The sequence below is a fragment of the Aquarana catesbeiana genome, linkage group LG02, assembly GCF_042186555.1.
Source record: "Aquarana catesbeiana isolate 2022-GZ linkage group LG02, ASM4218655v1, whole genome shotgun sequence".
Lineage (NCBI taxonomy): Eukaryota > Metazoa > Chordata > Amphibia > Anura > Ranidae > Aquarana > Aquarana catesbeiana.
In genome coordinates this window covers 388999102-389022651 of record NC_133325.1, presented here as the reverse complement: position 1 = coordinate 389022651, position 23550 = coordinate 388999102, and the positions used below count along the sequence as shown (strand labels likewise).

Below are 23550 nucleotides of genomic sequence, written 5' to 3'. Positions count from 1 at the left end.
TCGGTTTCTTCCTCCATCTTCTTCTTCTTCTGGTTCTTCTGGTTCTTCCTCCGGTGTTCTCGTCCGGCATCTTCTTCCCTTCTTCTCCTCGGGCCGCTCCGCATCCATGATGGTTCTGACGGTTCTTAAATAACGGGGAGCGGAGCCACCCAGTGACCCCGCCCCCCTCTGACGCACGGGGACTTGACGGGACTTCCCTGTGGCATTCCCCGTGACGTCAGAAGGGGGCGGGGTTATGTAACGGGTGACCTCGCCCCCTCTGACGTCACAGGGAATGCCACAGGGAAGTCCCCGTCAAGTCCCTGTGCGTCAGAGGGGGTGGGGTCACCGGGTCGGGTGGCCCCGCCCCCTGTTTAAGAACCGTCAGAAGAGGAGAAGCGTCACACAGTGGGAGCCTCCCTCCATGCCATCATGGATGCGGAGCGGCCCGAGGAGAAGAAGGGAAGAAGACGCCGCGGATGAAGATGCAGGACGGGAACACTGGAGGAAGAACCAGAAGAACCAGAAGAAGAAGAAGATGGAGGAAGAAACCGAAGGAAGATAGAAGATAGAAGAAAGAAGAAGCATTTAAATAAAGGAATTGCCAAAAACTGTCTCTTGTCATTTTTAACCTTTTTGACATTGTTTTTGAAATGGTAGGAGTACTTTTTTACCCCCTTACCATTTTACACAGGGGGGAGGGCTGGGATCTGAGGGTCCCCTTGTTAAAGGGGGCTTCCAGATTCCGATAAGCCCTCCGCCCGCAGACCCCCACAACCACTGGGCAAGGGTTGTGGGGATGAGGCCCTTGTCCCCATGGGGACAAGGTGTTTTGGGGGGGCTACCCCAAAGCACCCTCCCAATGTTGAGGGCATGTGGCCTGGTACGGTTCAGATGGGGGGCTGCTCTCTCGTCCCCCCCTCTTTCCTGCGGCCTGCCAGGTTGCGTGCTCGGATAAGGGTCTGGTATGGATTTTTGGGGGGACCCCACGCCATTTTTCTTTTAAATTTTGGCTCGGGGTTCCCATAAAATCCATACCAGACCTGAAGGGTCTGGTATAGATTTTGAGGGGGACCCCACGCCATTTTAAAAAAAAAATTTGTCCGGGGTTCCCCTTAATATCCATACCAGACCTGAAGGGCCTGGTATGGAATTTAGAGGGACCCCCACGTCATTTTTTTTTTTTAAATTATGGTTCGGGGTTCCCCTGTGGGGAATTCCCATTCCGTTTTTATCAATGAACTTTTATGTGTATTGTCGGACCGGCAATTCATTAATAGCCGTGAGTAGTTTTAAATGACTTTTTTTCCTTTGAAATGTCATTTTGCTGTCAGACTGTTCTAAACACGGGAAACATGCGCCCCTTTAAAGGCATACTATAGACGTCCGTTTTTAAAACTTTTTTTTGCATTGATCCTTGTCCCCTGGGGCAGGACCCAGGTCCCCAAACACTTTTTATGACAATAACTTGCATATAAGCCTTTAAAATTAGCACTTTTGATTTCTCCTATAGACTTTTAAAGGGTGTTCCACGGCGAATTTGCCGCGAACACCCCAAATTGTTCGCTGTTCGGCGAACGGGCGAACAGCCAATGTTCGAGTCGAACATGAGTTCGACTCAAACTCGAAGCTCATCCCTAATGGAGAGTGTGATGAGTCTGAAGCATAATGGGTGGAACTGTACCTGGGTGTTTGTGCTACAAAGGTTATCATTGGAGTTTGTTATAGACCTCCCAGTGTTAATGAGGAGGTGGAGACTCCTTCCACCGATAGAAAGGGCTGCAAAGGCTGGGACAGTGATAATAATGAGGGGTTTTAACTACCCGGAAATTGACTGGAGTAATGGCACTGCTGGGACAGTTAAAGGGCAAAAATGTATAAACCTATTACAAGATCTATTTTATGGTCCAGTTCATTGAGGCCCCAGACTAGGACTGACGCTCTGCTAGACCTGGTAATCTCAAACCATGCAGAGCTTATTACCAATATTCATATAAAATAACATCTGGGTAGTAGTAACCATAATATGATTTTATATAATGTTAGCTGTAAGCAACAAACACATACGGGAAAGATAAAAACACTTAACTTTAAGAGAGCAAATTTTACAAGGATGAGGGCTGCTCTCCAAGACTTAGACTGGGAAGGAAAATTGGCATCAATAGACACAGAACAGAAATGGAATTCTTCAAAAAGACTGTATGCAAACTCACTGCAAAGTATATTCCAATGGGCAATAATTTTAAAAGGTTAAAAATAAAACTTATGTGGCTCACGGACAAAGTTAAAATGGCTATAAATAATAAGAAAATAACTTTTTAAAACTATAAAAATTAAGGAACACTATCATTGTTTAAATGTTACAATGAATATAACAGAATATGTAAAAAGTCAATCAAGGATGCAAAAATTCAAAACAAACAGCAGATTGCAAAAGATAGTAGGACAAACCCCAAAATTTTTTTCAAATATATTAATAGTAAAAAGGTCAGGTCTGAGCATGTAGGCCCTTTACAAAATAATCTAGAGTGGGTGACTGGGGACAAAGATAAGGCAAATGTATTAAATACTTTCTTTAGCTCTGTGTATAGGAGCATGGGGGAGCTCATGTCCATAATGGAGATGGACATGATCCACAATGGCTCAAAAGTGATTTGGTCCAGAAATATTTAGACAGAATAAAGGTGGATAAAGCATCTGGACCAGATGGCATACACCCACGGATCCTAAAAGAATTGAGCTCTGTCATTTCAAAGCCCTTATTTCTAATTTTTAGGGACTCGTTAATGACTGGAATGGTACCACTGGATTGGCGTAGGGCCAATGTGGTGCCCATATTTAAAAAGAGATCAAAGTCTTTACCAAGTAACTTTAGACCTGTTAGTTTAACATCTATAGTCGGGAAGATACTGGAGAGTTTAATAAAAGACCACATAGAGGAGTTCTTGCTGAAAAAAAATATTTTTAGTAACAGATAGCATGGATTCATGAAAGACAGTTGTCAAACAAACCTGATTTCTTTATATGAGGAGGTAAGTAAAACCTTGGACAGAGGGGTGGCTATGGACATGGTATACTTGGATTTTGCAAAAGCGTTTGACACAGTTCCCCACACAAGACTAATGTGTACATTAAATAAATAAAGTCTACAGCCTTGGAAAGATCAATTTATAAATGGATAGAAAACTGGCTATAAAAATGAATTCAGAGAGTAGTGGTTAATGATTCTTACTCTGAATGGTCTAAGATTATCAGTGGTGTACCCCAAGGTTCAGTGTTGGGACCCTTACGTTTTAATACCTTTATAAATGATATAGGGTCTGGGATTAAAAGTACAATTTCTGTTTTTGGAGATGACACCGAGCTATGCAGTGGAATAACATCCTTACAGGATGTCTCCAATTTACAAGCTGACCTCAATGCACTGTCTAATTGGGCAACTAAGTGGCAAATGAGGTTTAATGTTGATAAATGTAAAGTTTTGCACTTGGGGGCTGTCATTTTCCCCTGTATAAATCATTAGTAAGACCTCATCTAGAATATGCAGTTCAGTTTTGAGCACCAGTTCTCAAAATGAATACCGGGGAACTGGACAAAGTACAGAGAAGGGCAACCAAACTGATAAGAGGCATGGAGGAGCTCAGCTATGAGGAAAGATTGGAGGAACTGAATTTATTCTCTCTTGAGAAGAGGAGATTAAGGGGGTTATAATCAACATGTACAAATATATAAGTGAGCCATATAGTGAACTTGGTGTTGATGTATTCACTTTAAAGTCATCACAGAGGACTAGGGGGCACTCTTTACGTCTAGAGGAAAAAAGATTTCATCTCCAAATACGGAAAGGTTTCTTCACAGCAAGAGCTGTAAAAATGTGAAATAGAGGTGGTTCTGGCAAGCTCAGTCGATTGCTCAAAAAAAAACCTGGATTATTTCCTAAATGCACACAATATAACTGGGTACTGACATTTATAGGTAAAGTTGATCCAGGGAAAATCCGATTGCCTCTCAGGGGATCAGGAAGGAATTTTTTCCCTGCTGTAGCAAATTGGATCAAGCCCACAACAGAGCTTAGAAGCTGAATGCATTTTTGGTGGATCAACAGGTATTTTTCTGTAATTGCAGAGTATTTAAAGGAATAAAACATGGGCTGGGTGTGTGTGTGGCTATGGTGCAGAGGGATCAGGTGACACATTTTTTCCTTATAACATTCTTTTACTGTGCTGAATAAGTAGCATTGGAAAATAGTATTAAACTTTCTTCCAGTATCAATGTAAGCAACTAGGCACTTATCCACATCAAACATAAGTGTCGTTCAGTAGTGTAGTAGGCATACAGTGCTTACATTCAGTAAGTTGCCAGAAGCTTGCTTTCTTATAGTTGTTGTGAAAGATAATATTTTTTCTACCTAAAATAAAAAACCTGTTATACTTACCTGCTCTGTGCAACAATATTGCACAGAGAGGCCCCAAACCTCTTCTAAGGTTCCCCACTGGTGTGCTTGGCTCCACCTGCTCTGTATCTGCCCCCCATAGCAAGCTGCTTGCTATGGCTGCAGACATGCAAGCTCACACCCGGGCCCCATCCCCTGCCTTCTGCTCACAAGATTTGATTGACAGCAGCAGGAGCCAATGTGAGACTAAATGTAGACTGTAAAAACAATTTCTGTAGTGCTTGTTCTACAAAATTTACATGTTTTAAATAAGTATACATGTTTACATAGATGAATGAAGCTGGCCATAAATGTTTTTAAATTGATTCCCACATCCACGCATTTGACATGGATGTGGGAATCCACTTCCACTATGTGAATGTATTCTGACAGCGGGACTCCCCTGACATCAGAATACACTGATCAGCGCTGCCACCAATTGGCTGTGTACGCTGATCAAAGGAAAAATTTCCAACAAGCCTGTTCATAGATCGACTTCTCATGAACGGGAACAGCCATAGATGGATCGAGATTTGACTGGTCCCTGCTGAACTGGCTGAATTGCAATCTGTCTGTGGCCAGCTTGAGCTTTCACACAGATCTGACAGCTGCTGTTGCTGCGTGATTGTGTTGCTAATGTTTCCACATTTGTTAAAGTTAAACACAGATTATACTAAAATAAAATAGATTTTTAGATATTAACGTCACCATTTTTACTCTTATTTTCCTATGTACAGTATCTATCAATTGTCCACCTGTGCTTGTTGGATCGAGCTTACTTGGAAGACTCACATCTTCGGGATTTGCATTGCAAGATTTCTGCTGTGCAGCTGCAGTTTCTGGCATTAACCCTACCGACAACGTTGTGGTAGTCGTGGCTTTGGCGAATGGTAAGCAATGTATAAATATAACTGCAATAACTTGTTATCTTGGTATTTATGCTGCTGTCTTGATAGCCAATAAACAATAAGGCTGCATTCACACTTAGGCATTGCAGTGTTGCAACATGTGGTAATGCAGATAATATGCATCACTGCGTTGTTGTGCCATTCATTTTGAACGTCAACGCAATACACGAATGCAATGCACCTGTCTTGTAGCATTCAGCAATACGTAGCAGTGCACTGTGGTGCGTTGTGGTGTGTTGCATTACAAAAAAAGGTCATATGCATTTTAAGCACATTGGGGTGCATTGGGGTTCATTTTGAATGGGCCGCCATAACACAATGAACACTAATACACACCATAACACATGTGCATTAATGCACCACAAAGGCGTAAATATTCCATAAAAGCTTTGGTTTAGCTTTTCACAATTGTGGCCATGTGGGACCTGAACTGTTGAAACTGTGCCCGTAAAAGGCAAGCAAAGGGCAAAAATTTGTCACCCGTATTGCCAGAGTTCCTTGCAGCCGATCTTTTCCCAATTGCTGACTTACCATGCCTTGTTCTGCACTCTATCTCTCTGTCTCTGAGGCCATATTAGTAGAAGAGCAGGGCATTAATTCCTCATGTCAGAGGTGATCTGAAAGCTGATATGTGTAAAGATCAAGAAGCAGTAGGAGAGGTTCAAAAAGCTCAAAGCCACAGAAGAGATAAAGCAGAAGCATGGATATCCTTCTCTACAAGCCCTTAGGTACAGTTTTATCTGCAGTAACCAGCATAGTAGTTACGTCACATCACAAAATCTCACTCAAAATCTCATCACAGCCACAGCACTTTAGTTGCATAAAGTAGTGACTTCTGAACACTTGTGAAGATGGGTGTAGCTTGACGGCATGCAGCTTGTAGTGTGGCATCCCTTTCCCTTTGCTTCACTATATTTTAGACAAAATTAGGTCTATGGATACACTGTAGAGTAAAATAAGCCCCATCACTGGGATCAATAGTAATAGTAACCCGCAGCACTGGTGTGGTGGATGCAATAATAGCCTCAAATATTTGTGTCAGTGCAACAATAACCCCTAGCACTGGGGTCAGTGGAAGCAAAAATAAACCCAAGCATTATTGTCAGTAGGAACAAAAATAAACCACTTCATGATGGTCAGAAAATAAACAAAACAAATAATACAATGAATAGGGATAAAAATTGATACTCAATTGCATGATACTCATATGACAATCTATGTAAAAAAAACATATTTAGCAAAAATGATTATCCATATATACCTAGGAAGCACTAGTATACACATCTATACTGTATATGTACAGTATATATACATATTGATGGCATTAACCTCTATTTCCTCATTGAGCCCTCCTGGGCTTTGCAGTATTCAGTGCATGCTGACGCTGAGAGCAGCAAGGTGGTGATCTTAACCAGAGACTTAACGGATATAGAGATATAATGAATTGTTTCATTGGACTTTTCAGGACTTCTGCTTTTGGACCCATTTTGAGGTTCATCCAGAGCATAAGTTCGAGCCAAACATTCGCTGTTCGGACGTTCGGCGAAAAGCCAAACAAACGGGTCATTTGACCGTTTGTTCCGGCCACCCGAACCGACCACAATGCATTGCGGCGCTGAACAGTGCATTGCAAGCCCTGATTGTCTGAAGCAGTGAAAGCTTCAGCCAGTCAGGGCACAGAGCACTGTCAGAGTCATGATTTTATTAGATACTGTCATTATGACTTTATCCAATCATGGCTCATTCCCGCCCCACAGTATAAAAGTATTCTTTCAATGGCAGTCATTTTCAGTGTGATTTTGGCGTGGAGAAAGTTAGAACAGGGCTCTGTTCAGTGCTATTAGTTAGTTAGTGTGCTATACTGTGCTATTTTGCTTCAATTGTCAGTCTAGAATATTAGTTTAGTGTCAGTCTAGGGATAGTGTGAGTGTAGTGAGGAGGACCATCATTCAGCTTTGCATAGTGTGCAGCTAGAGTAGGGACAGCTCAGATAGTTTCACTGTAGTGTAGTGAGACCGTGTCATTCATACATACATTAATGTAGAGTAGGGACAGCTCAGATAGTTTCATTGTAGTGTAGTGAGACCGTGTCAGTAATATTTACATAAGTGTATAGCTAGAGTAGGGACAGTTCAGATAGCGTCAGTGTAGTGACGGTTGAACACCGTCTATTCAATTGCGTTACTGCCAGTTTAACGGCGTTTACTTCTGTGTGCGTTACTGCCAGTTTAACGCCACATAGTTCTGTGTGCATTACAGCCAGTTTAACGCCATATAGTTTTGTGCGTTACTGCCAGTTTAACGCCACTTACCTCTGTGTGCGTTACTGCCAGTTTAACGCCATTTACCTCTGTGTGCGTTACTGCCAGTTTAACGCCATTTACTTCTGTATGCATTACTGCCAGTTTAACGCCATATAGTTCTGTGTCCGTTACTACCAGTTTACCGCCATATAGTTTTGTGTCCGTTACTGCCAGTTTAACGCCATATAGTTTTTTGTGCGTTACTGCCAGTTTAACGCCATATAGTTTTGTGCGTTACTGCCAGTTTAATGCCATTTACTTCTATGTCCGTTAATGCCAGTTTAACGCCGTATAGTTCTGTGTGCGTCACTGCCAGTTTAAAGCCATATAGTTTTGTGCGTTACTGCCAGTTTAATGCCATTTACTTTTGTGTGCGTTACTGCCAGTTTAACGCCATATAGTTTGTGCGTCACTGTACGTTTGGCGCATTATATTGCAGTATATTATAGTGTATCTGTAGAGTGTGTCTGTGTAGTGTGAGTAATTAAAGTGCACTAAACACCTCTTTACATTGATTAAAGTCCATCTACGTACAAATTTCAAATTCTTCTTTACATTTGCTTATAAGCACCGCCCCCTCCCTCCCAATAATGTCTGGGGAAACAACAAGGAGAGGCAAACATTTCCTTGGCACTGTAAGGGGGCCAGCAACAAATATGTCCGCAGGCAAAGGTGGATGTGGTGGTCAGCCCTCAGGCAGGGCATCATTTCCTCTGTTTAGTGAGTTTGCCCGTGCTATCCAGCCACAGCATGCAGAGGAGGTGGTGGACTGGCTTACCAAACCTTCCTCATTCTCCTCATCCTCTGTCATGTAAGCAGAGACAAGTATGCCATCCCCTGCAGTTGCCAGAGTGAATAAACCTGCCTCCTTGTCCACATCTATTCCTGCCAAAGCCCCAACATCACCCATTGAGGAGTCAGCTGAGTTATTTGACCACAGCGTCAGCCACTTGCTCCTTGATGATGCCCAGCCATTACCGGATTCAGATGTTGGTTCTGAGGTTGAGGATGACAGGAACACGAGCCTAGAGAGAGGGAGGAACACTGGTAGAAAAATTGGCATTCATGTTCCCCAAGCCGCAGAGTATTGCCAAGTTGTCTCCAGTGATAATTTTGAAGATGGAGGAGATGGAGATGATGATGATGATGAGGTCACTGATGCGACTTAGGTGCCAGAAAAAAGCAGAGGAGGAAACTGAAGGTGAGGCAACACAATCCCTAGGAGGCTGACATCAAGAAAGAGTAGAGAGCAGCCAGCCTACTCCATCACATTCTGCAGCTGTTATCTCCCGGCCCATTCCCCAAAGCTCAGCTGTCTGCACATCTGTAGCAGATCGCACTGTTGCAATCTGCAAACTGTGTCTCAGGCATATCAAACGTGGCAAAAACACCAACCATTTGGGTACCACATGCTTAACAAGGCATTTAACGTCCAACCACTCAGCCCGTTGGAAAGAGCACCTAAAAGCCACACAAAAGGGGCACAAATCTGTCCCAGAATCAGGCTAAAAGGTGCCATGCAGTGCTTCAGCTGGAGTGTTTAGGGGACAGGAACCACACCAGAGCAGAGATTCTTGCAGCTCCGCAGGGACAGGCCTAGAGGTGGTTCACACCACGTCAGCTAAAGCCAGGAATGGTGGTGGGTGATAATGGCTCAAACCTCCTGTTCACCCTCAGACAGGGAAAGTTGACACGTGCCATGCCTGGCACATGTCCTCAATTTGGTGGTGCAGCATTTCCTAAATACGTACCCAGGGTTGCAAGGTGTGCCAGAAGAGTCTGTAGCCATTTCAGGCAGTCATACACAGCCAGTGCTCGGTTGGCTGAAATTCAGCGAGAAATCCACCTGCCCGTAAACTGCCTGATTTGTGACATGCCCACCAGGTAGAACTCGACTTTGTCAATGCTGCAGTGTCTATACATGCAGCAGAGGGCCGTCAACGAGTACCTGTACGAATACGGCACAACGACAGGCTCAGGCCGCCTCGGCTTTTTTTCCCTACGCCAATGGCTGATCATTAAGGATTCATGCACTGTATTGTTGGAAGGAAGAAAGGTAACAGCGCTCTCTGCAGGGACAACTCAATCCATACACCAGGTCCACTCACAGGTGCCGAGGCTCGATGTGTCCCAACACACTTCAATGCAAAAGTAGTAAGAAGAGCCGGCAGAACTGTAATCCTTGAAGTGTTGTTTATTGGTACATTAGAGTGACAATAAAACAATAAAGTTGATGCGTTTCGGCAATAGCCTTAGTCGTAGCTAGTTTGAAACAGATATGGCAAAATATATATATATACTCACATACACATATGCAAACTCCATCTCTACATAATTGGAATATCAGGTTAGTGCAGAGAGTTCAGAAGAGTGCAGAAGTTAAAATCTCTTGAGGACACGTTAAAGAGGATTTTATTGAACGTTTTTCTTGACTCCAGTAGGTTGCAGTATTGTGGAAAACATTGTTTTGAATCTTCTGTTGGTCAAGAGAGGAGCCTCGGAGAAGGCTTCCGCCTAAATGAGGCATTTCAGAATTTTTTAAATCCTCGCACCCAGGGCTGTCAGCTTCCACATCCCATCGGCAGCGTCTGCATCACATGGTAGATAATTACCTCGTCGTCATTTTCGGTCTGTCGGAACAGCATACAGACAATCGGTTTTCCTGATAGGAATTGGTTTCATCTGAAATATTTAGAACATGTTCCATTTCTAGGTTTGCCAGAATTTTCGAAAAAAAAAGTTAGATGAGGCCTACACACGATCGGAATAGACTATGAAAAGCTTCCGTCTGACTTTTTCTGTCGGACATTCCGCTCGTGTGTATGCGGCTTTAGTTGAAATCTGTTGAATTTGTCTCCAAAAGTTTGTGACCAGTTGTTATTAGGGAGTGTTAAAAATGGAGGCATGATTTTTTTTTTGGTGTTTCTACAAATGGGGGTGAGATATTTTTGTCCCCCCGGATTTTATTTAGAAAATCTGTTGACCTTATTATATTACAATTGGTCACAGAATTAGAAATTAGTAAAATCAGCATTTATCCAGTGAGGTCAATGATTATAGACATTTCATACACTGCACATCTGTAAGATAAATAGCCTATGATATGTTCATTATTTTTAACTTTTCAGAAACTCTAACTTAAGTGGAAGAAGTGGCAAATTAAATTTTTACAAACGTGGCATTTCTTTATGTCAGTGTTTCTTATATTCTGTATTGATTTTGCATAGTGCCAGCTTAGGACAGCCACTATTTATCCACTTTTCTGGCTGTGGGGGTGGGAGTTCTTTCATCGAGGTCCCAGCTGTGGCAGAGCTGGGGGGCCTGTTTCCCAATCTCTGTTTGGAGCTAGTCAGGAAACCCCCACTGGAATCTGGTCTGGAGAGCTCAATGAAGAGTGCTCAGTGGAAGTTAGAAGGAGTCTGGCTGTCCTGTGGCGTTGTGAGCATTAACCTCACTGAAGAGTAGGGATGAGCCGAACACCCCCCTGTTCGGTTCGCACCAGAACATGCGAACAGGAAAAAAGTTCGTTCGAACATGCGAACACCGTTAAAGTCTATGGGACACGAACATGAATAATCAAAAGTGCTAATTTTAAAGGCTTATATGCAAGTTATTGTCATAAAAAGTGTTTGGGGACCTGGGTCCTGCCCCAGGGGACATGGATCAATGCAAAAAAAAGTTTTAAAAACGGCCGTTTTTTCAGGAGCAGTGATTTTAATAATGCTTAAAGTCAAACAATAAAAGTGTAATATCCCTTTAAATTTCGTACCTGGGGGGTGTCTATAGTATGCCTGTAAAGGGGCGCATGTTTCCTGTGTTTAGAACAGTCTGACAGCAAAATGACATTTTGAAGGAAAAAACTCATTTAAAACTACCCGCGGCTATTGCATTGCCGACAATACACATAGAAGTTCATTGATAAAAACGGCATGGGAATTCCCCAAAGGGGAACCCCGAACCAAAATTAAAAAAAAAATATGACGTGGGAGTCCTCCTAAATTCCATACCAGGCCCTTCAGGTCTGGTATGGATATTAAGGGGAACCCCGGCCAAAATTAAAAAAAAAAAATGACGTGGGGTTCCCCCTAAATTCCATACCAGACCCTTCAGGTCTGGTATGGATTTTAAGGGGAACCCCGCGCCAAAAAAAAAAAAAAAACGGCGTGGGGTCCCCCCAAAAATCCATACCAGACCCTTATCCGAGCACGCAACCTGGCAGGCCGCAGGAAAAGAGGGGGGGACGAGAGTGCGGCCCCCCCTCCCTCCTGAACCGTACCAGGCCACATGCCCTCAACATTGGGAGGGTGCTTTGGGGTAGCCCCCCAAAACACCTTGTCCCCATGTTGATGAGGACAAGGGCCTCATCCCCACAACCCTGGCCGGTGGTTGTGGGGGTCTGCGGGCGGGGGGCTTATCGGAATCTGGAAGCCCCCTTTAACAAGGTGACCCCCAGATCCCGGCCCCCCCCTGTGTGAAATGGTAAGGGGGTACATAAGTACCCCTACCATTTCACGAAAAAAGTGTCAAAAATGTTAAAAATGACAAGAGACAGTTTTTGACAATTCCTTTATTTAAATGCTTCTTCTTTCTTCTATCTTCCTTCATCTTCTGGTTCTTCTGGTTCTTCTGGCTCTTCTGGTTCTTCCTCCGGCGTTCTCGTCCAGCATCTCCTCCGCGGCGTCTTCTATCTTCTTCTCCTCGGGCCGCTCCGCACCCATGGCATAGGGGGGAGGCTCCCGCTCTTCTCTTCTTCTTTTCTTCTCTTCTGTTCTTCTTCATTTTCTTCTCCGGGCCGCTCCGCAATCCATGCTGGCATGGAGGGAGGCTCCCGCTGTGTGACGGCGCTCCTCGTCTGACAGTTCTTAAATAACCGGGTGGGCGGGGCCACCCAGTGAACCCCGCCCCCCTCTGACGCACGGTGACTTGACGGGACTTCCCTGTGACGTCACGGGGAATGCCACAGGGAAGTCCCATCAAGTCACCGTGCGTCAGAGGGGGGCGGGGTCACCGGGTGGCCCCGCCCCCCGTTATTTAAGAACTGTCAGACGAGGAGCCTCCCTCCATGCCAGCATGGATTGCGGAGCGGCCCGGAGAAGAAAATGAAGAAGAACAGAAGAGAAGAAAAGAAGAAGAGAAGAGCGGGAGCCTCCCCCCTATGCCATGGGTGCGGAGCGGCCCGAGGAGAAGAAGATAGAAGACGCCGCGGAGGAGATGCTGGACGAGAACGCCGGAGGAAGAACCAGAAGAGCCAGAAGAACCAGAAGAACCAGAAGATGAAGGAAGATAGAAGAAAGAAGAAGCATTTAAATAAAGGAATTGTCAAAAACTGTCTCTTGTCATTTTTAACATTTTTGACACTTTTTTCGTGAAATGGTAGGGGTACTTATGTACCCCCTTACCATTTCACACAGGGGGGGGGCCGGGATCTGGGGGTCACCTTGTTAAAGGGGGCTTCCAGATTCCGATAAGCCCCCCGCCCGCAGACCCCCACAACCACCGGCCAGGGTTGTGGGGATGAGGCCCTTGTTCTCATCAACATGGGGACAAGGTGTTTTGGGGGGCTACCCCAAAGCACCCTCCCAATGTTGAGGGCATGTGGCCTGGTACGGTTCAGGAGGGAGGGGGGGCGCACTCTCGTCCCCCCCTCTTTTCCTGCGGCCTGCCAGGTTGCGTGCTCGGATAAGGGTCTGGTATGGATTTTTGGGGGGACCCCACGCCGTTTTTTTTTTTTTTTGGCGCGGGGTTCCCCTTAAAATCCATACCAGACCTGAAGGGTCTGGTATGGAATTTAGGGGGAACCCCACGTCATTTTTTTTTTTAAATTTTGGCCGGGGTTCCCCTTAATATCCATACCAGACCTGAAGGGCCTGGTATGGAATTTAGGGGGACTCCCACGTCATTTTTTTTTTTTAATTTTGGTTCGGGGTTCCCCTTTGGGGAATTCCCATGCCGTTTTTATCAATGAACTTCTATGTGTATTGTCGGCAATGCAATAGCCGCGGGTAGTTTTAAATGAGTTTTTTCCTTCAAAATGTCATTTTGCTGTCAGACTGTTCTAAACACAGGAAACATGCGCCCCTTTACAGACACACTATAGACAACCCCCAGGTACGAAATTTAAAGGGATATTACACTTTTATTGATTGACTTTAAGCATTATTAAAATCACTGCTCCTGAAAAAACGGCCGTTTTTAAAACTTTTTTTTGCATTGATCCATGTCCCCAGGGGCAGGACCCAGGTCCCCAAACACTTTTTATGACAATAACTTGCATATTAGCCTTTAAAATTAGCACTTTTGATTTCTCCCATAGACTTTTAAAGGGTGTTCCGCGGCATTCGAATTTGCCGCGAACACCCCAAATTGTTCGCTGTTCGGTGAACTTGCGAACAGCCAATGTTCGAGTCGAACATGAGTTCGACTCGAACTCGAAGCTCATCCCTACTGAAGAGTGTCCGGTGGATACTGGAAGCAGGCATCCAGTGATTCTGTTACATTGTGAGTACTGACCTGATTCCAGGGCTTTTGTGACTGTGTGCACTCCCTTGGAGTAGAGAAACAGTAATATTCCTGACTGAGATAGGCAGCTCCTGCAGAGAGACTCAGTCCTATCATTTGTGCTGGCTCCTAAATAAAGACTGCTCCGAGAGACTTGGTAAAATTAAAGTGGCCTCTTCTTCTGAAGTATTAGGAGGATTACCCTTAAGGCTGCATTCACACTACAGCGTTTTGAATCGCGGGCAGATTGGCCACAGAACTGTCTGCGATTTGTGGTCGGTGTGAATGACAAAACGCGGGACTCACATTCGAGTAGCTCCTGAACTATTTTTGAGTGACATGCCTCCTGCAATGCGGGTTGCCGCGATTGCAGCATGTTTTATCAAGCGACAATCGCGGCAGACCCGCACCGCAATTTGAGGTGTCATTCAAATGAATGGCATCTCGAATGCGAGTCCCATGTTCTGTCATTCACACCTCGGCGCTGTCAAATCGCGGGCAGATCTGTGGCAAATCTGCCCTGCGATTCAAAATGCTGTAGTGTGAATTCAGCCTAAGGGGTTTAACGAGGTGCATCTTCACAAGTATTCAATATTTCAGACCAAAGGAGCTCCCACAGCGTGGCTATTCAGTTATTTGATCTAGAACGTTAGTCACCTGAATCGCCTCTGTCACCAAACTCATAGAGAGTCTGTCAGGGAATATATTAGCTCATGCCATTCTGCTATCCAAGCCACACAATTGGTGTAATCAATAAGCCTCACATCCAACGCTGTATCCTGGCCTAGGCCGACAAGGCCCAGGCCTAGGGCAGCACTTTGAAGGGGGGCAGCACGGAAAAAGTCCCCGCCAGCTTGCGCTACACTGTTAGTGTAGTGCCGGTCTTATGTGGCGGACTGGGCTGAGAGGCAAATTAGTCTAGCGCCCCCATAAAGCAGCCGCACTGCTTCCGGTATGCGGGCGGCCGGCGTTCCGCAACCGGGGGGGGGGGGGTTGCCGCTTTTCATTTTGACTGTCCTATTATCATCGGACCACAGACCTTCCTTACTGTGCTATATATTTTCTGCTGCATTTTCTGCTGTACCATTGGCGTGGTTATATCTTCTTAGTCCTCTCCATAAAATTATCAGAAATTTGTGCTTAAAGTAGAACTATAGGCAACACTTTTTTTTTCATTTTGGATAGAATAAGGGAGGGTTATAACCCCTGTCAGTTTATTTTTTACGATCCCTGTCCCATTGCAGAGATTTCCCTTCACTTCCTGCCCCATAGCCAAACAGGAAGTAAGAGGAAATCTATGCAAATTAAGGGAATCCATTGCCCCCCCCCAGGCCCTCAGAACTAGTGTCCCCACTCGAAAATTTCAGGGCGGGTCTTAAACAGCAAGGGGTGTGGCCTTGGCAGGAAGGGGTGGGTCATATTTAAATTAGAGGGTGCACGAGTTTAGTCAGGCCTAGGGCAGCATAAAACCTAAATACACTACTGCTCACATCACAACAATCTGTCAGGGTTAGAGGTGCATGCAAAGTAGGAGTAGCTCCTCCCCTTTCATGCCACCCCCTAGGCATACCTAGTTGCATAGTTAGTGCTTTAAAGCAAAGGAATAAAACTGCTGCAGCAGTCAGTGGGTAGTAGGAGCTGTTAGGTTGGAGCTGATTGTTCCATCTTACCTGGCAATTTTGATACGGACATCTATGTTCTTCGTACTTTTTCTAGCCACATTAGACATTGAAAGTTGCTTATGAGGATGACAGCCTCCTGTGCTGTCCATATATGGCACATCTTTTCAATTTAGCCTGTGCTATATTTCTCCATATAGTATGATGCTTTTGCTTGCAAACTTTCTCAGTCCCATCTTATGCTGTTCTTTCACCGGGAGTCCGACTGACTGAAAACTTCTTTCTTCATAGCTGTTCAATAGCTACTCCTCTGTATGCTAAAGCTGTTGCATAGCTGATTCCTAAGCCACAATCATACATAAACTACTCTTAAATGTATATTTTGTTCAAGTTGTTCCAACTCAGTTCTATGGCCATACATTTTTCATTTTTTTTTCTTTTAACCAGCAAGAAAAAAAACGAACCGATTCCCCCATCCACACACTCGAGGTGGATGTGGAAATCCAATCCTCTGTGCCAGGGGTCTCCAAACTTTCTAAACAAACTTTCTTTACTGTCCTTCAGATTTTATGGGGGCCAGTGGGAGTAAACAATGCCCAATCATTGGTTTGAGTAGAAGGAATAGTGCCCTATTGATATCGGTGGGTGGAATAGAACCCCATCCTTGGTGTCAGTGGGAGGAATAGCGCTCCATCCTTGGTGTCAGTGGGAGGAATAGTGCTCCATCCTTGGTGTCAGTGGGAGGAATAGTGCCCCATCCTTGGTGTCAGTTGGGTATGGAATAGTGCCACAAGGGCCGGCTAGAGAGAAGCAAAGGGCCACATCTGGCCCCAGGGCCGTAGTTTGGAGACCACTGCTCTGTTCCATTGTTTTTTGACAGCGGGACTCCCTTGCCATCAGAATACACCAATCAGTGCTGCAGCCAATTGGTTGCATGCACTGATCGCAGCAAGATTTTTCCAACAAGCAAGTTTTGGAGAAGTCAATCGATAGATCGACTTCTCATGAATGGGAAAGGTCATACATGGATCGAAACATGTCAAGGTTTATGCGGAACTGGACAAATTTCAATCCACGTATGGCCAGCTTTAGGCTTTATTTCAACTAAGACCATTTCATGTTGCCAAATAACAAACAATGCTTAGACGATCCATTAGGTGGTCCTCCTTTCCCCAAACAAGGCATCCCCAATGCACAGTTAAGCTATTGGGATTGATTTACTAAAGGCAAATTGACTGTGCAGTTTGCAAAGTGCAGTTGCACTTTGCAAGAGCAGTTGCTCCAGAGCTTAGTAAATGAGCATAAGCTCTGCTGACTTGCATCGTCCAATTATGTGCAGGTGTAGCGACCTCCTGGACCTCTAGGAACCTGATGGTGACCTCAAAAGTTAGGGAGAGCTGACATCCTTCCTTGTAGAGTGGGTTAACAGGCATGATGGGTGTAATGCAAGATGAAATGATGGGCGCCAGTCACTTTTTGAATGCGAACAAGAGATTTATTGTCTCTTAACAAGAACTGTGGGAGATCGGGTTAGAGCCAGGACACCCTTAGGTATATGCAATGTTAATTGACAGACTCTGAGACACTATAGGTAGACAGCTATACAGGGAAAGGCCTCCAGCCGGATGCCACATCTGTATAGGTAGGAACGCTGTCTCATATGGCAGCTGAACTTGTAACAGTCACTAAAGGTAGTTGTATATAACTCTTGGTAACACAGAATAGTTCTTCTCTTATCTCACAATATCCCACTGTAGGTCTTCACTCACTGAGCTCCCAGTCTCTCACTAGACTTTCAGATCTCAGTCGTCACCGGATCTCCTGAGCTCTTCCACAGCTAACCTGCTGTATACTCCTCAAGCGTCACCACCGCTAACCTGCTGGGTCCCTTGCTTGGCACTCGCTGAAGCTTTCCCACTTCTTCACCATTCCCAGGTGGTGAGAAGACTGATCTGGTACTTGCTCAAGCTTACTCTCAGTAGTCTCTGGTAATAAGGTGGATGGTCCCTTAGTGGCGACTGCTACCCCTTTACCTCTGATCACAACTGGTTCCCCGTCCGGCTGATCCTTCGCAACACGGTTGGACTCCAATCCTGCAGTGCCAACCCTATGCTGCTTCTCCTGCTCCTGGATAGGCCTCAGGCAGCCTAGCAGCCAGGTGTCCCCGGGATAGGCCTCTGGCTTCTGGCCTAGCAACCCGGGACGACATAACACACGCTCACATAGACAGAACACCGATCACCTGACTCGACCCAAATAAATAGGCTCTCCCAGCAGGTCAAGGGACTAAAGAAACCCCTGCCAATTGTCTGAGGCACCCCATCCATTGTTAATCTGACCTTGCTATGCCCTTGTCGATCTAATGCCACCAGCCACAGTGCCACCTAGTGACAGAAGAGAAAAGGTGCAGCTATTCCAGAATTAGAGAAGAATCAGTTGATCTTCCATTGCCCTGTACACACGGTTGGATTTTCCGACTGAAAAAGTGCGATCGGATTGTGTTGTCGGAAATTCCGATTGTGTGTGGGCTCCATCGGACTTTTCCCGTCAGAATTTCCGACACACAAAGTTTGAGAGCAGGCTATAAAATTTTCCGACAACAAAATCCGATCGTTTAAATTCCGATCGTGTGTACACAAATCCGACGCACAAAGTGCCACACATGCTCAGAATAAATTAAGAGATGAAAGCTATTGGCTACTGCCCCGTTTATAGTCCCAACGTACATTTTTTACGTCACCGCATTCAGAACGATCAGATTTTCCGACAACTTTGTGCGACCGTGTGTATGCAAGACAAGTTTGAGCCAACATCCGTCGGAAAAATCTATGGATTTTGTTTTCAGAATGTCCGATCAAAGTCCGATCGTGTGTACAGGGCATAACAATTAGCCAGGACAATTACTACCTTGCAAATTAAATTTCTTAGCAACCTTGCTTAAACACCAGGGTGCTACACAAGCAAAAACGCTTTTTTTTAATTTTCTTGTCATGTGATTGGGTATATTTTGCCAAGTAAAGCAATCGCATTTGCAGGGTGCAACTGCACTTTTCAGAGTGCATAGTCTATTTGCCTCTAGTAAATCAACTCCATTGTCTTATACCAGTGGGCATTAGCATGCACTTTCCACACTCCTATAACCATTGACAATTTTTTTAGCACCAATTTTAGCCAGTCTTTATTTATGTAGCCCCAGACAAGATTAATGTTGCTTATACACTACTGTGCAAAAGTTTTAGGTAGGTTTGAAAAAAATGCTGTAAATTAAGAATGCTTTCAGAAATAGAAGTGTTAATAGTTTATTTTTATCAGTTAACAAAATGAAAAGTAAGTGAACAGAAAAGAAATCCATATGAAATCAATATTTGGTGTGACTACCCTTCGCCTTCAAAACAGCATCAAAATTCTTACAGGTACTGTATATTTACATACAATTTTTGAAGAAACTCGGTAGGTAGGTTGTTCCAAACATCTTGGCGAAATAACCACAGATCTTCTGTGGATGTAGGCTGCCTCAAATTTTTTTGTCTCTTCATGTAATCCCAGACAGACTCGATGATGTTAAGATCAGGGATCTGTGGGGACCAAACCATCTCTTCCAGGACTCTTTGTTCTTTTTTACACTGAAGATAGTTCTTAATGACATTGGCTGTATGTTTGAGGTCATTGTCCTGCTGTAGAACAAATTCGGGGCCAATCACACGCCTCCCTGATGGTATGGCATGATGGAAAAATATCTGCCTGTATTTCTCAGCATTGAGAACACCATTGATCCTGACGAAATCTCCAACTCTATTTGCAGAAATGCAGCCCCGAACTTGCAAGGAACTCACACCATGTTTTACTGTTGCCTGGAGACACTTGTTATTGTACTGCTCTCTAGCCCCTCGGCGAACAAACTGTCTCCTGCTACAGCCAAATATTTAAAAATTTGTCTCATCAGTCCAGAGCACCTGCTGCCATTTTTCTGCACCCTAATTCCTATGTTTTTGTGCATAGCTGAGTCACTTAGCCTTGTTTCCACATCAGAGGTATGGCTTTTTGGCTACAATTCTTCCATGAAGACTACTTCTGACCAGTAGGAGGGTGTACCTGGGTTCCACTAGTTTCCACCAGTTCTGTGCTGATGGCACTGCTGGACAGCTTCTGCTGTCCAAGGAAAGCAAGCATGATGTGTCTTTTATCTGCTACATTAGGATTCCTTGGCCGCCCACTGCATCTACAGTCCTCAACATTGCCTGTTTATTTGTGTTTCTTCAAAAGAGCTTGAATAGCACATCTTGAAACCCCCATCTGCATTTAAATCTTTGTCTGTGAGAAACCTTGCTGATGCAGTATAACTACCTTGTGTCTTGTTGCTATGCTCAGTGATGCCATGGTGTATGACTTGTGATACAAAACTGTCTTCCACAACCTCACCTTAGTAGCAGAGTTTTGCTGTTCCCCACCCAGTTTGTAGCCTCCTGCACAGCTGTCTCTGTTTTAGTTAATTACTGTGTTTTAACCTACATATGAAATTGATGATCATTAGCACCTGCTTGGTATAATTGATTAATCATACACCAGACACTAATCCTACAAAACCCCTGACTTTGTGCAAGTGTACAAAGTGTGCAAGTGAAGAACTGATGCTGGTTTGAAGCCAAAGGGTGGTCACACCAAATATTGATTTGATTTAGACTTTTCTTCTGGTACAGTGGTACAGTGTTGTATGACCACGCAATTATCATTCAAACAGTGACAGCATTGAAAGCTCAAAATTGGCCTGGGCAGGAAGGGGGTTTAAGTGCCCAATAAGGAAGTGGTTAAAAGTAGTATGTTCACTAGGCCCCAATAACTTTTTTCCTTCATCATTCAAAAGGAATATATTCAACCATCTACTTAGGGTGGGAGTTCAAACTGATTACATTTTAAGCGCTTCAGCCCCGGACCATTTGGCTGGCTATTGACCAGAGCACTTTTTGCAATTCGGCACTGCGTTGCTTTATCTGACAATTGCGCGTCGTGCGACGTGGCTCCCATACAAGATCGATGTCATTTTTTCCCCACAAATAGAGCTTTCTTTTGGTGGTATTTGATCACCTCTGCGGTTTTTATTTTTTGTGCTATAAGCAAAAAAAAAGAGTGACAATTTTGAAAAAAACGCATTATTTTTTACTTTTTGCTATAATAAATATCCCCCAAAAATATATAAAAAAACAAATTTTTTCCTCAGTTTAGGCCGATACGTATTCTTCTACATATTTTTGGTGAAAAAATCGCAAAATAAGCGTATATTGATTTGTTTGTGCAAAAGTTATAGCGTCTACAAAATAGGAGATAGTTTTATGGCATTTTTATTTTTTTTAATTTTTTTTACTAGTAATGGCGGCGATCAGCTATTTTTATCGGGACTGCGACATTATGGCGGACACGTCGGACAATTTTGACACAGTTTTGGGACCATTGGCATTAATCCAGCGATCAGTGCGATTAAAAATGCATTGATTACTGTAAAAATGTCACTGGCAATGAAGGAGTTAACACTAGGTGGCAGTGAAGGTTAATGTGTGTCCTAGGAAGTGTTCTAACTGAAGGGGGCTGCGGACTGTGCAGAGAAACTCTGTATGAACAGAGGATCTGTCAGTTCTCCCCTCAGAGAACCAGAAACTGTGTGTTTACACACACACAGATCCCGGTTCTCCGTGTGCCCCGAGCGATCGCGGGAGCCCGGCGGTGATCAAGACCGCCGGGCACTCGCATCGGCTCGGGGGGGTGAGCAGGGGGCATGCGCGCACGCCCCCTAGTGGCCGTCTATGGTACCGACATACCATGACGGCGATTTGCCTGCCTGTGCCATTCTGCCGCAGTATAACTGCGGCAGATGGTCGGCAAGCGGTTAATATAATTATAAAGCTCCTATATTTTAAAATAATTTATATATACACTATATTACCAAAAGTATTGGGACGCCTGCCTTTACATGCACATGAACTTTAATGACATCCCAGTCTTAGCCCATAGGGTACAGTATTACGTTGGCCCATCCTTTGCAGCTATAACAGCTTCAACTTTTCTGGGAAGGCTGTTCACAAGATTGAGGAGTGTGTCTATAGGAATGTTTGACTGTTCTTCCGTAAGCACATTTGTGAGGTCAGGCACTGATGTGGACGAGAAGACCTGGCTCGCAGTCTCCGCTCTAATTCATCCCAAAGGTGTTCTATCGGGTTGAGATCAGGACTCAAGTTCCTCCACCTCAAACTCGCTTATCCATGTCTTTATGGACCTTGCTTTGTGCACTGGTGTGCAGTCATGTTGGAACAGGAAGAGGCCATCCCCAAATTGTTCTCACAAAGATGAGAGCATGAATTTGTCCAAAATGTCTTGGTATGCTGACGCCTTAAGAGTTCCCTTCACTGGAACTAAGGGACCAAACCCAACCCCTGAAAATCAACCCCACAACATAATCCCCCCTCCACCAAATGATTTGGACCAGTGCACAAAGCAAAGTCCATAAAGATATGGATGAGCGAGTTTGGGGTGGAGGAACTTGACAGAGTCCTGACCTAAACCCGACAGAACACCTTTGGGATGAATTGATCGGAGACTGCAAGTCAGACCTTCTTGTCCACATCAGTGCCTGACCTCACAAAAGCGCTTCTGAAAGAATGGTCAAACATTCCCATAGACACACTCCTAAACCTTGTGGACAGCCTTCCCAGAAGAGTTGAAGCTGTTATAGCTGCAAAGGGTGGGCCAACTCAATATTGAACCCTACAGACTAAGACTGGGATGCCCTGGTTCATATGCGTGTAAAGGCAGGCGTCCCAATACTTTTGGTAATATAGTGTATCTTCCTAATGCAATTAAAATATCATACTTTCAATTGTTATCATACTGTTTTTCACTTTTTTTCAGCTGTTGCAAAAATCGATCTATCTGGTATAAGTATCTCAAACCCACCACTGTATTTAAATTTGCCTAGCAATGGTTTTTATGCTCCTATAACTGCAACTGTTGGAGGTTTGTGCAATGGACCCGCATTTCCATTTGGAGCAGTACTTATTGGAGATTCATTTTACTGCCTTCAAACTGGGAACCAAGCCTTCTGCAATGGTCCTTTGTTTCCAGGACTCTCATACAGGTAGGTTTTATCTTTACTCAAATATATATATGAGCTTAACAGAAATGTGTAGATCTTGTAATAGCACCTTTTCCAATAGGCATGGTTAGATTTATACTTTCTGTTCAAGTAGGTCAACTCATTTTTTAATAATTACCAAGCAGGTAGGGCATAGGTAAAACAGACCACTTGATACTATTTATTTGTACAAAAAAAAAAAAACATGTGCTGCATAGAGATGAGTGACTCTTTCAATTTACTAATAGTTTGTGGAATCCTACTTGAAATTCACAAAACCAGAACTTAGCAGTGAACATAAAAGGGGCAAGGGGAGCTGGGATCTCTCCATGGGACATATTTACCAAAGCAAAACGTACTTTTTAAAGATACTGCACAGCAGGGAGAGCCTCCTTTTAAACATAGAAAAAACACCAATCCTTTCAATTACATGCTTGGGAGATACTTTTAAGCTGTATATGGCCTCATGGAACAGTACAATTTTCCCAGACACTGTCAGCGACAATGTATTCTAGCATCACATATTTTATATGTGTAATTGATTTTTTAGCTTTTACTTTTAACTTAACTTTAAAACAGCAGTGGGACCTCAATGTGCCAGACTTATCCACCTTACCAACCATTCAGTGTCTGCTGCCCCTTTCTGCCAATCCTCTCATTGGCTTCCGCTCACCTAACAAATTAAATAAAA

At 44.2% G+C, this 23550-nt stretch overlaps 1 protein-coding gene across 1 annotated transcript in view; it reads left to right on the top strand.

Moving 5' to 3' along the window:
* LOC141129930 (uroplakin-3b-like) overlaps positions 1-23550 on the top strand; it is a 54431-nt gene that overhangs the window by 12299 nt on the left and 18582 nt on the right. The window contains exons 2-3 of the mRNA XM_073617958.1: positions 5149-5301; positions 22637-22862. Coding sequence (XP_073474059.1) covers positions 5149-5301; positions 22637-22862 — 379 coding nt within the window. The remainder of the gene's footprint in view (positions 1-5148; positions 5302-22636; positions 22863-23550) is intronic.